This window comes from Capricornis sumatraensis, chromosome 4 (genome assembly GCF_032405125.1).
Source record: "Capricornis sumatraensis isolate serow.1 chromosome 4, serow.2, whole genome shotgun sequence".
In the NCBI taxonomy this organism is placed as follows: Eukaryota; Metazoa; Chordata; class Mammalia; order Artiodactyla; family Bovidae; genus Capricornis; species Capricornis sumatraensis.
The window spans coordinates 95,405,643-95,420,092 of NC_091072.1; the positions used below are offsets into that span (position 1 = coordinate 95,405,643).

General features: G+C 34.0%; 1 protein-coding gene across 3 annotated transcripts in view; it reads right to left on the reverse strand.

Moving 5' to 3' along the window:
• The window catches only part of MON2 (MON2 homolog, regulator of endosome-to-Golgi trafficking), a 111,713-nt gene that overhangs the window by 45,268 nt on the left and 51,995 nt on the right, over nucleotides 1-14,450 (reverse strand). For 2 of the 3 annotated variants that reach the window (XM_068971275.1, XM_068971276.1), the window contains exons 12-21: nucleotides 11,130-11,365; nucleotides 9,272-9,353; nucleotides 8,559-8,743; nucleotides 7,663-7,775; nucleotides 7,339-7,443; nucleotides 6,888-6,968; nucleotides 6,736-6,809; nucleotides 6,556-6,646; nucleotides 2,310-2,411; nucleotides 1,103-1,213 (exon numbers count right to left, since the gene is read on the reverse strand). In XM_068971275.1, coding sequence (XP_068827376.1) covers nucleotides 1,103-1,213; nucleotides 2,310-2,411; nucleotides 6,556-6,646; nucleotides 6,736-6,809; nucleotides 6,888-6,968; nucleotides 7,339-7,443; nucleotides 7,663-7,775; nucleotides 8,559-8,743; nucleotides 9,272-9,353; nucleotides 11,130-11,365 — 1,180 coding nt within the window. The remainder of the gene's footprint in view (nucleotides 1-1,102; nucleotides 1,214-2,309; nucleotides 2,412-6,555; nucleotides 6,647-6,735; nucleotides 6,810-6,887; nucleotides 6,969-7,338; nucleotides 7,444-7,662; nucleotides 7,776-8,558; nucleotides 8,744-9,271; nucleotides 9,354-11,129; nucleotides 11,366-14,450) is intronic. The other variant, XM_068971279.1, reaches the window with a different exon arrangement.

Sequence of the window (14,450 nt, forward strand, 5' to 3'; positions counted from 1 at the left end):
CTTTAGCATTTGAAAGCACCTGCTTTAGTTTTCTCTCCAAGGATTCATTTATTTGGCTCACTGACTGAACAAACGTATTAAGCTCTTACCATGTTCCAGGTATTAAGCTGGATGCTAAGAATATATACATGGACAGGGCTTTACAAAAAAATTAGACTGCAATAGGAAAAAAATATGCAATCACTAAAATGTAAGCTATAAAAATCAAGAAACTTTTCTGTCTTGTACATCATTCTGTTACAAGAGTTAAAATACTGCCTGGCATATAGTATGTACCCAATAATTATTTGTTGAGGAAATTTGCAGAAGACATCCACATACAATACAGTAAGATAGTAAGGGCAATGTGAATGGCTATTAAATGCCTCATTTCTACTCAATCTTTAAACAAAACTTTGGTGGGCTTTTTAAAAACTGTGTAAGATATATGTGAATGATTAAAAACTGTATAAGATATATGTGAATGATATATGTGGAGTCAGGAAAAAGGAATCGCAACAAAAGAAAACTCTGAAAGTATAAAATAAACTTTAAAATTATTTAAAAATAAAAGTCTATTTTATTGTGCTTGCCTCTTCTGCCACTTGTTTCTCCCCATGTAAGGGCTTCCCGGGTGGCACAATGGTAAAGAATCCACCTGCCAATGCAGGAGACACAGGTTCAGTCTCTGGGCAGGGAATATCCCCTGGAGGAGAGCATGGCAACTCGCTCCAGCATTCTGGCCTGGAAAACTTCATGGACAGAGACCTTGGAGGGCTACAGTCCATGGGACTAGAGAGAGCTGGACATGGCTGAGTGACTAAGCACACAAGGGTAATGAGTAGGGGAAGAGGAAAAAAGACAGGTAAGGACCGAAGGAAAAGAGGCTAATAAAGTATGAAGACTCAGCACTGCATGCCGAAGGAAAGTTCTAGATGGGGAGACCAATTCTAAGTAATTTATTACTTTAGTGCTATTATAAGAAAATTTTTAAATTTTTTAATATAGATAATCCTGAAAATCCAGGATTATCAACCTTCTGTAAGAGATCCACAGCCTACAAATAAAGTTACATATGGGAGAGGATGACTTTAAGTGCTTTGAAAAAAGGTTCTTTTTTTACCTGGTTTTGTGAAAGTGGAGGATCATGGTTAAATGTTAATCCTGCTTTAATAAGTGAAGTTAAGGCTTCTGCTCCCCATTCTCTCATTCGAGAGTTTGGATGCTGGCACACCTAAGGGTATATACATGTGGAACAAAAATTAATTTGTATACTTAAGCTATACATCACATATTAACTTAAGAAAAACTAAAACATTGCATTTCCTACTCTTCCACATTAAAAAAAAATCATATAAAATGTTTGTCAATAAGGGCTGAAGAAAATATGAAAATATACAAAATGTAAGTACGCTTACCTTCTGAATAAGAGGCAAGAGGAAGCAATAAGGAGATAGAAGATAAAAGATGAAACTAAACAACTCACAGAAAAGAAAGGATTTCATAAAAGTAAATGATGTCACCAGAGTAAACAGAAGAAGCAGGAACTAAGGTTCCTAATCTGGTCTATCTTCATAATCAAATACTCAGCTGAAATTTTAAAAACATATTTTTTGCCATTTGATGAGAATTCCATAATGAAGAAATCTGCATATATTCTTTAATAGCTCATAAAAATAATCCCCCAAAAATGGAGGGAAAAAGAAGAAAGGACTGTTTTTTTTAAACTAAGAACAGTACCCTTCTCAGATTACTAAAATAATATGAAACAATGAGGGCAACCAAAACCTAAACTGCTCATAAACATGTATTTGACAGAAGCAGTTGTCAATTAAGAAGCAACTAATTATTCAGATTCACTCAAGTTTGAACACAAATCCAGACAAAATTCCCTGGTACTATCTATAATTAGTGATACTGAGAAGGTTTTTTCCCTTTTGTAGAAATGTTACCTCATAATCACAGGGAAGTCTGTAAAGGAGCAGTGTCTAGTACTAAATTTCAGTCCTAATTGCCTTGAAGTTTTAGAACCAGTTGAAGCCGAGGGGATCAAAAGATTATATAATAAAAGAAAGGGGACCCAAACTAACAGGTGAAGGAGATATCAGAGATTTCATTGTTATATCACTCATTTTTAGTCATAAAGTTTTCAACCTATTCCTTAACCAAAATGATTACTATAAAACCTTAGCCCCTGATAAAATATACAGAGAGAAGTACAAGAAAAAATGTTAATGCTGATTTTTCTTACGGTTATACAGAATCATTAACTCACTGTGTAAGTTTTTATTATAAACAAAAAGTAAATATAATAAAGAAACAGAGGTTACCTCAAGTAGATGGCCAGTTAGAGGTCTCCATAGAATTTCTATTCGGTGCATGTTAACTAGACCAGTTTCTAACAATTTGGCAACAGCAAAAAGAGATGGTTCCTAGAAGAAAAACATATTTTTTTATATCATAAGGAGAATTTGAGTATTTCAACTGTAAACCAAACTGAGAATACTGTGAAAAGCATGACTATAATTAATATACTTGATTAATTAGAAGTAAACATGACATAACTTCAGTTATCATATGACAAGCCTTTCAGTCCACCCTCAAGTATCTAAAAAGTGTTAGTTGCTCAGCTGTCTCCAACTCTTTGTAACCTCATGACTGTAGCCTGCCAGGCTCCTTTGTCCATGGAATTCTCCAGGCAAGAATACTGGAGTGAGTAGCCATTCCCATCTCCACGGGATCTTCCTGACCTAGGGATCGAACCTGGGTCTCCTGCATTCAAGGTGTATTCTTTACCACCTGAGCCACCAGGGAAGCCCTCAAGTATCTAGTATGACTCCTAATTGAAAATTTGGTTGGGAAGAGACTGCTTTAGTAGGGAAACTTTGAAAATTCAAAAACTATACCAGACACACAGAATGTGTGTCTTCTGACCAAAATGAAAGAATTTTGCTATGGACTGAATTGTGATCTGCCCCACCCCACACTCCACCACTGCTCCCAAACTTCATGCTGAAACTAACCCTGAGGGTGACAACATTTGGAGATAGGGTCTATAAGAAGGTAATTCAGGTCAAATGAGGTCCTAAGGGTGGGGCCACAATACAGTAAGTTTAACGTCCTCATAAGAAGAGATACCACAGAGCTTGTGAGCTTATGTGCACTCCATTTCCCTCTTCCTTCCCCCTCTCCCTCCCTTCCCCTCTTTCCCTGCCATGTAGGGACACAGTAAGAAGTCAGGCATCTTTCAATCCGGAAGAGAGTCTACACAAGAGCTGACCATGCTAGCATCCTGATTTTGGACTTCTACCTTCTAGAACTATGAGAAAATTAATTTCCATAGTTTAAGTTTTCCAGTCTATAGTATTTTGTTATGGCAGGCTAAGCTAACTAATATACAGTCTTACTAGTAAAGTCTTCAATTGCTTAGGTTTTATATGTGAGTATCAGGAAAAATGAAAAGAAAAAAAAAGAAGACAACAGACACCACAGGGGAAAGAATGATGATGTCAAGAAGGAGGAGGTAAAGGTTGTCAGTTTAGATGCTAATAAAAAAGTTGCAGAGAAAGAAGACAAAGCACTTCCTCAGTCACTGGCATTTCAACAACAGAAAGTGAATCAGTGTACTTCATAAATGGCCAAATTACTCAGTCCATGTATCAGAAGAACAGTTTTAGTAAAAAGTTCAAAGGGCAACTATCCCTAATCCAATTTTAATACAGATAGTAAAATATACTTAAATGTAGACTAAGCTGACTAGAATTATGAGAATTTTTTGATAAACAGCTATAGTACTTCAAATGGAGACAATGCATTAGAAAAAATAGAAGCCAACTGAAATTTTAAAAGTAAATTTTGAGCATAATTTTATAATTTTTAAGTAAAAAGATTTTGTAATTACTTTATACACAACATTTTTATAGTACTAATAAAAATCTAAAATGGAAATGTGTGAAATTATCTTTCTTTTCTAGTAAAAACTGTTGAACAAGTACCCTGGGATTTTAAGAAAAGTGTGGTCAGATTGACTCGTCCTGCCTGTGCTAACACTATAAGTACCCTAAAAATTAGTGTAGTAGAAAGAACTTCATCATTCTAGAGACAATACGATACAGTGATGCCTATGAATTTTTAACATCTCAACACTACTTAATAGCTATGTAACCTTGAGTAACTATTTTTTTGAAGTATAGCTGATTTATGATATTAGTTTCAGTTGTACAACATAAAGTTTCAAAATTTTTACAAATCTTATTCCACTTATAGTTATTATAAAATATTGGCTATACCATATAATATATCCTTGTGCCATACGATATATTCCTCGTAGCTTATTTATTTTATATATAATAGCTTGTGCCTCTTAATTCCCTTATCTTATTTTGTCCTTTTTGCCTTTCCTCTCTCTGTGGATCTGTTTCATTATATTCATTAGCTTTTTTTTTTTTAAATTTTAGATTCCACATATAAATGACAATAAATAATATTTGTCTTTCTCTGAATTATTTCACTAAGCATAATATTCTCCAGGTCCATCCATGTTACTGCAAACAGCAAACGTTCACTCTCTTTTGTGCTAACTTTTTTAATCTATAAAATGGAGATAATAATATACCAAAATGACCTCTCGTGTTAGAAAGTGCCTGGCACATAATATGTCTCTATAAATGTTACCCTGTATTATTTCCTCCTTTCCCTCCTCTTTATTCTAATGAGGATACACAGGAATCACACAGCATTTAAAAGTATATGTCCAGACCTCATATCCAAAAATTCTTGTATCCATGAAGCTTGGTATGTGGTCCTAACTACTGCATTTTTAAAAAGTGCTATATCTGACTTTGATGCACACAAAGTTAAAGCCACAAGTGAAGTGGTTTTAAGAATGGAGCTCTGGAATAAGACATATGTGGATTCAAATTCAAGCTCCACCAATTACTAAATAGGTGACCCCAAGCAGGGTATTTAAGCTATTTTTATCTTTTATCTCTAAAAAGCAGTTACTACTGAACCTGACAGAGTTGTTTTAAAATGATTAAACAGAAATACATAAGTTAGTATCTGACATACAACAAAGAAAGATAGCAGCTGTTTTCTTGTTTCTGTTGTTGATATACTCAGTTTGGTAGTATGCCTGCACAAGTGTCATCAACACTGTCCCCTTCTAAGGAAGAATTTGAAAGCTTTACCATCAGCTACCTCAACACATTAGCACAAATTCCTGAAATTAGCACCAAAACTGAGATGCCTGGTGACTTTAAAACCACATCTTAAAGGACAGTGATACATATATTTTACTCCCTAAGCTATTTAACTCACTCAGAATAGCTGACATTGATAAACTATTTCGACTCTCCCACCACCTTATCTGCCACGTTATCCATGAGCCAAGCGGTTTACATGCTCTTTGAAAATAGAAATTTCCTTTATATTTTCTAGCAGAGTGTCATGTACATACTAAACATACTGTACTTTGTTGAGTGAATACATAAATTCTCAAGTTATTACCATATAAACTTGCTCAGATCCAGTGAAGGTATCTATTAAAAATATTACATTAAGAATTAATCTTAAGGATGTAGGATTACTGAAAGTAGTATTAAGAATTTGATTACTTCACTGTATATTATCCTTGCCTTGATTTGGAGCAAACTATAACAGATATTTTCAAACACCTGCATGTTTATATAATTCTCTAAGTATGTATCATAATATATAAAACTTTGCTCTTTAAGATCTTTTTGGCTAATCTTTAAATGACTCACATGAACCAAGATGACAAGCTACAATACACAGGATTATAATTAAGGATTAGGCAAATAATGTAAGTTTAGGTCCTACAGTTGGATATTAAATAAACCACAAGCTGCATTCTCTGCTTTTCTAATCATTTTCTGGGTAACTTCACTTACTTGTAAATGGTCCAACTAATATATTTATTAATCTTAAAATGTAGAGAGCATTTTAAATAATTTCTAAGGTATCAATAAACCCAAACATTCTTGTGTTTTCCAAGTTTAACAGAAAATGGTAGAGTATAGGAAGAAATGTTCTCAAAGTATAGCTTGATTCACTTAATCAATAAGCAAAGCAAAATTTTAATTTTCAAGGTAGGGAGAGTCATTACCCTCAGAAAGAAATGACTAGCTCCTTAATTTCCATCCCATGAAGGCGAAAGAAACTGAGACATATTTCCCTTGATTTAAAATCTGTATTGCCACAATCATAAATTATAATCATTAGGATTACTAATTTGTAGAACACATTTATAAATGTGGTGTTCAATTTTTCTCTATAGAAATATTTTTTAGAATATTCAGTGCACAAGTGGACACAATTTAAAATCATGATACATACTGGCACCAGGGAAGCCAACTACTGGCACACTCCACAAGCCAGAAAGTATCCTCTTCACTCTCCCTTCAACAAACCATCATAAATGTAAACACCCAAAAGAGCAGGGCTAGCCTACAAGGTATTGTTCCCACTTGTAAAACACTAAGATCCTAATGAATATACACCTTATTCAACAAAATAATGTAGCATATTTAACACAGAAAAGAAAGAATATCACACCTTATTATTTCCATAGGCCATATCCATGGCTTCTAAGGACAAGGAACAAAGTGCATTTATTAAATGGTGCAATGATACGTCATCAAGATACCTAAAATAAAAATGAAGAAATAAGATATTCTCATCTAAAACATACAGCTAATAATAATGTTTGTACCAATTTTAAAAACTGACTCTTACTGTGAGCTTTCAAACAGTCTTGAAAGTATATTGGAAATCACTGGTAAATCTGTCATCACTGCTGTTGTTAGAACCTAAGAGAAGAAGAAAATTAAATGTAACATATAAACATTCTGCCAAATACTAACTGAGTAAGAATGACTAGAGCTTACTGTACTGGGCCCCTCAACAGCTCTCCCAGGTTTCAAGGCACCACCACTACTAGGCTTTAATCCCAGAATCCATACAAGATGCTGTAAAATTAAAAAAAAAAAAAAAAAAAAGAAAAAAAAATCAGAACACAGAAATTTATAAACTTACAAAAATTCTAATAACTAAAACTAAAATCAGACTAGGTATCTAATAACTAAACTGAAATTAGTAATTAACATTCATACAAAATACTCATTACATCAAGCACAGGCAGTAGAACAGGCCATTATGAGAGACATCCCATCACTTCATATAATGTGAGCCACGTCTTTGTTCTTTTTCCAACTTGCCCTTTTTCATACTTACTGCCTATTGAGGCCTGCCCAAAGCACTGATAGACATTGGTGACTTTAACTGATAGCACTCAGATATAAAACAACACTGGCCTCTGACCCAGAGGCTACAACATACCTGTAGAGTTGCCAAGACAAGTTGCCATGACGTCCCAAGAACAGCCCCATGGCAGTGTGCCAAGTTAAGTAAAGTCCTCATACACTGGATATTTTTGGAAGTCAGCTGTATTAAAAAAGGATATATTTGCAAGAACTGTTATGCATTCTCAAAAATTTTAAGCTTATAAAGAGTACCATCATATCCAAATATTTTCTAATAAACAAAAATTTTCAGAAAAGAGGCTTGGATGATTTTGTATAGAACGAATTTATTTGCTTAAAACCTGTGCTGTCACAGTTGGTTACAACAATGTCACTCCCAAACAAAGAAAAAGTACTTTACCATTACTGTCCCTTGAGGCTGGACTGCTAGTGGTTGACCCACTGCTACAACTTGCTGGTGTGATTCACTTGATGGACTGATCATCATAACACTCTGGCCCTGGATGGAATATGCTAGAGCACAAAGGAAAACCTAAATAATTAAAATATACTTTCCATCCTGTACTCAAAGCAATGTTACATTTTAGAACATTAATTCGATCAAACTAAGTTCATCTATGACATTTATTTAGTTACCTATTATCCATATGCAAACATTTTAAAAACTCAATAGGTGCAAAAACAAAAACAAGTTAAGCAAATATTAAGTAATTTTCTAAATAAGTTTAACAAATTATCAAACTTTGATAATTGCCTCATAAGCAAAACAGAATTCAGGACACTTAGTATTTTAAACATACATTCCCAGTAAACTTTTCTACTTAGAGACCAATACTAACGTTTTTAGTTTGAAAACTGAACAGCCCATTGAAATTTACCTATATTACAAGTAACAAACTGGAATGTTTTTCAGTATTCAACAAGAAAAAAAAATTTTTTGAATGTCAGTCTAAGTGGTGGCAAACATTACCATTCTACTAGTTCTATTTAAAAAACAAAACAAAAAGACCCAACCATTCCCATTTCAGTAGTATGCTAGAGTTTACAAAGGACTTTCAGATATTATCTTCTTTTATCCTCACAATTATTATTTAAAATTGGTATTATTCTCCCTACTCCTACCTCCATTGTTTCAATAAGATGGAAGAAACTGAGGCTCAGGGACATTAACTTCTTGCAGAAGTCAGAGTCGGGGAGTAGAAAAACAGAGGCTTGAACTCAGAATTTCTATCATCTATTCTCTACACTATGTCACACCACCTGATGAACAGAACTCTAAAGAAGCTGAAGTCTTACATTTGTTCGAAAGTGTGACTGCAGTGGTGGTATTCAATACAGTAAGAGCATAATGGGGAGGCAGGGAACCTTTGCATATTGCAGTTATAAAAGCATCTCTTGAAGTTACAAGGCCCAGTCTTCCACAAAGAGCAGCCATGGTCAGTTCAGCTTTCAAAATATTCTCAGTAGCAGCTTCATCTGTGCTGAAAAGATAAAGTATTTTATTTAGTATGATTATTTTTAGGTATGCTGCCAAATGAAATTAGGTAGCCAGGAAAGTTTTAACAAAATCTATTTTAAAAACTCAAAATCAATCTACTTTAAGGAATTTTAACTAATAAACATCTGAAAAAATGAATTGGATAAAAGCAATTTATGACACAAAGAAAATAGTCAAGAACTCAAAGATATAACTTAAAAATATCAAGCATTTTAAAATCAGCAAATTCCATGATTCTGAAGAAAAACATCAAAGAAATTGATTAATATGATTATCTTAATTTTAAGCAGTAAAGCTTAAAATGAAAAAAGTATTCTGTAATTTTTGGATTGTATTTTCCATTATAACATGATGGAAGAGGGGGATGGCAGAAAAATAATAATATTCTATAAACATAAAAAACTAGTATTAGGAAACAATTCTCAGAATAAATTTAAATACACACTTTAAAATGGTTTGTTGCTTTTTTTCACCTGTCACATGCAATATAAAACTTATAAAGACTTAATACCTGGCATCAAGAAGGAGTGATAGTGCAGCGAGTAGACCACACCAGCAGGCATTCACCATTTCTTCCCAAACAGCTCTACTAACTTAAAGGAAACACATACAATACTTAGTGATAATTACAAATGTCACAGCACTTAATCCCCCTCATCACTTGATAATATATAGCAAATATTCAAAAAACAAGTCTGTTAAGTACTAAAGCTATAACCTTGAATATATATCTGAATAAATGAAAATTTTAAAACCATACCAGTTTCAGAATTCAAGAAATGTGTTTTTTTGTTTTGTTTTGTTTGCCACATCACGTGCTTTGTGGGAATCTTAGTTCCTAACCACTGGGCCGCCAGAGAATTCCTAAGAAGTCTTAAAACTAAGTTGTCTTAAAATATCAGTAATAAGATCTTTCTGTATACTGACTGATACCTTTAAAATATACATATAAAATCAGTTCCTATTCCCTTCCATTTCATTGGGCCAAACTTTCAGCCTATGCAACCAGCTGGCAGTGGGAAACTGTAATAAGCAAGCTCAGCCAAGAGACTGGTTATACACACTGGAAATCATACAAATGAGTAAATACATTGAATAAAATAGAACCAAGTTTCTCACTGTTGGAGAAGGAAACACCAAAAATGGCAAGTTAAAAGTACATCATGTAGTTTAAACTAGAATTGGAAAAATTGGGTGTGTCCTCATGGTATTTAAAATAGATATATATTTTTTAAGTATACAGAAATGTGTGCTCATACATGCGCGTATTTCCTACACAAGCAGCAGGAAGCATATCTAGTGTCCATGTGTTAGTTTATAAATACTGCTCTCCTAAAATGAACTAGGGCTCTGTGGAAAAATAACTTATCCCTGGATTATACAAGAAAAATCCAAGATGAGCTTAGAGCATTTTGCTGTATCAGACAGTAAAGCAGTGGTCAGAAAACAACAAGAGAACTAGTGATGATAAAAGGACATAGGAGCCAGCATGAAAGGGGTCCCATATGGCCATGTCGCAGATAACTGTCAAATCAAATAATGACAATCACAGATTGTATTGATAATGCTTTGAAAAAAACAGGAATACAAGGGTCTGTACTATATAAATAAACACATGAAACAAAATAAATCAGGAAGGGCAAGCTCTCCTAGATGTCTCAAAGAATTTCTATACAAAAATTAATTAACTTTACACTGAATAAAGGATGCAGACATCACAGTAACCAAATGATAAAAGTTAACAACACTGATGTACAGCATAGCAACATTTCTGTGGCAGCTCTGCCAAAAATCAATCTATTAAATCTAAATCATGAGGAAACAAAAATAAACCCAAGTTGACTGGCCTGTCTCTTCAAAAATGTCAAAGTCATATAAAACATGGAAAAATTAAGGAATTGTTCCAGACTAAAGAAGGCTATAGAGTCATGGAACTGAATTCAACATGTAATCCTAGACCATAACAGACATTACTGGGGCAAATGACAAAATCTGAAGGACACCTGGGATTTGATGACATATTGAACTGATGAACGTGTCAGAGTTGGACACGACTGAGTGACTGAACCGAACTGATGCTAAATTTCTGATGGTGACTATACTGTGGTTATGTAGGAAACTGTTGTTATTTTTAGAAATACACTTTAAAGTATTAAGGGGTAATGGGGAATTATGTCTGTAACTTTTTCTCAAATAGTTTAGAAAAAAATATGCTGATATATATAAATAAAAAATAATGCAAATATGGTAGTGTTAACAATTGGGATAGCATGGTGAAGAATATATGGAAACTATTATTTTTATAATTTCTCTAACTTCAAAATTATTCTAAGATAAAGATTTATAATATAGAATCATAATAAATATACCTATTTCCTTATCCATCTGGTCTGATGTCGACTGTAATTCTTGCTGTTCTGATGACTGTGTAGGCGAAGAAACTGCTTCAGTGGTAGTAGTCTGACATTCTGTTTCAACTTCTCCTAACTCTCCTTCAATCATACTAGTGATTCCACGTACAAGGTCTAGCAAACAATGGAATGCCACAGACATAGCATAACCCTCTGGTATAGTTGGGGGCTCAACTTTGTCCAACATCTCTAGGCTGCAATTATGAAAAACATCAGGTATTTAATGAGAAGCCACAACAATGAAAATATATAACAATCTATTTCCATAATTTGTAGATTACAGAAATTAAGATTAACAGCGAAAGTAAATGGCCACCACTAGATCTGCTTTCTTTGGAGAATGGTCCCATAATGGTATTCTAAGAAACTGATTAGAAAAGTTAAGGCCTGACCAGTGCCATAACTGATGATAATAGTTTATTTTTTGCCTCTCCCCCAAGTTGTACCAAGATTTTCATTAACTGTTGACATCAGAAAAACAAACACATATACAGAATAGAAAAAGACAAACAGATTACAAACCGTCTCAAATTCTGACTTAAGTGCTTTTAAAATAAGGTGTTATATAAAAGGGTAAACAAGGACCTACTGTAGGTCTCATAGCACAGGGAGCTATACTCAGTATCTTGTAATAATTTAAAATAGAAAAGAATTGGAAAAGGAATATATGTATATTTCTTTTATATATTCCTTGTGTATGTATATATACATATATATGTTTACGTGCATTACTGAATCATTTTGCTGTATACCTGAAAATAACACAATATTGTAACTTAACTATAATTTTTAAAAGGAAGTAAATAAGGTGCTATAAAATCGAATCAATACTATAAAGAAGAAAAGATGTTTTCATACTAGGGAAAAGCATTACTGTGAAATAGCCAGCTCATCTTTCTTCCTATCATCTTAGATACAATCTGTCAACAAGGTAAGATAATATTTAGAGCGTCAGTGTGTCACATTCAAATTTTAGAGCAAGTTATACTCCATAATTTGGAGAAGGAAATGGCAACCCACTCCAGTATTCTCGCCTGGAAAATCCCGTGGACAGAGGAGCCTGGTGGGCTACAGTCTATGGGGTCGCAAAGAGTCGGACACGACTAAGTGACTAACACACATACTCCAAAATTAGGACATAGCTTTCAGAAGGAAAGATGAAAATCATCTGTTTTAAATCATAACCAACAGGGAATTGTTGCTTTCAATTCCTTAAAATTGAAGAAAGAATAATTCAATGAGGAAAGAACTACTGGATATTCACATTAAAAAACAGTGGTGTTGGAGCTCTACCTCATACCTCACTAACTCATACCTCATTGACTCAAAATGAACCAATTACCTAAACGTAAGAGCTAAAGCTAAAATCTCTTAGAAGAAAACACAGGCAAAAATCTTTATGACTTCAAATTATGAAATGGTTTGTTAGGTATGATACTGAAATAAGCAACAAAAGAAAAAACAGATAAACTGAATTCATCAAAATTGAAAATTAATATGTTTCAAAGGACACTATCAAGAAAATGAGAAGACAATCTATAGCATGTGAGAAAACTTTTTGAAATCATATACCTGATAAGGGACGAGATCTTGACTATGTTAAGAATTTCTACAACTCAATTAAATAGGAGCAAAGGAGTTGATAAGACATTTCTCCCATGATGATATATAAACGACCAATGAGCAAATGAGAGAGATGGTCAATGTCATTGATCATTAGAAAATGTAAATTTGAAATACAGTAAGATAACACTTACCCACTAGGACAGCAATAATCAAAACACAGTAACAAGTATTGCTGAGGATGTGGAGAGATTTAAACCCTCATATATTGTTGGTGAAAATGCAAAATGGTATGGTCATGTGGGAAAACAGTTTGGCAGATCATCAAAAAGTTAAACGTAGAGTCATTATATGGGACCCAGCAATTCCACTCCAGGTATATATATATTCAAGAGAAATGAAAACATATGTCTATGCAAAAACTTGCAGGCAAATGCTCACAGCAGCATTATCCAGAGGCAAAAAATGGAAACCCAAATGCCCATCAACCGACAATCAACAAACATGTGGCATAATCATATGGTGGACTATTACTCAGCCACAAACAGGAAGTACTGATACAACCTGCAACATGGATGGACCTTACTCAACACTATGCTGAGTAAAAGAAGCCCGACACGAAAGAGTACTATATTATTCCATCCATATGAAGTATCCAGAATAAATAAATCAATAGAGACAGAAAGTAGATTAGTAGTTACTAAAGGGTAGGGAAAGGAGACTGGTGACTGACTGCTTACAGATAACGGGTTTTTCTTCTGGAGGGATGAAAAAGTTCTGAAATTAGATGGTGCTTATGGTTGCCTAACTTTTGAATATATTAAAATCATGAACTGTAAACTATAAAAGGGCAAATTTTATCTTATGTTAATCTAAAACACAACCGAAATCATTAAAAATCATTATAAGAAAAGCAATTTCCAATCTCAAGTTCTAAAATTTTCCTAATCATAATCAATATTAGATAAGGTAGGAAGTTTACAAAGATGTAAAACTCAGAATAAACAATAAAAACACCATATATACCTATCATTTACTGAGAAATTCAATCTGGGGCACTAAGTTTTGTTTTTTTTAATGTATCTTATTTAACTCCTCACAAAAACCCTGAAAGATACAGACAATGAAACTGCTGACAATGACACAGTTATCAGCAGTTTTTAGCTCAACTCTTACTGTGCTGCTGCTAAGTCACTTCAGTCGTGTCCAACTCTGTGCGACCCCACAGATGGCAGCCCACCAGGCTCCCCTATCCCAGGGATTCTCCAGGCAAGAACACTGGAGTGGGTTGCCACATCCTCCAATGTGCGAGAGTGAAAAGTGAAAGTGAAGTCACTCAGTCATGGCCAACTCTTAGTGACCCCATGGACTTGTAGCCTACCAGGTTCCTCCACCCATGGGATTTTCCAGGCAAGAGTACTGGAGTGGGGTGCCATTGCCTTCTCCAACTCTTACTCTAAAGCCTATTAATTTAACCCCTATGTGCCAACATTTAAGTATTTTAAAATGTATTGTAAAATCAATACAATCATATTCATATTATTGATCAAGATATTTAAGCTCACATGAGAAAGTAAAGTTTATGTGCTTAACCTTTCCCAGGCCAGTTAGCATTCAAGAACCATATAATACACGAATCAGTCCCAAGCATCTTGTTAAGACAAATATCGCTTCTCAAAGAATATGTCATCTATTGGGAAAATGCATCTAAATCAG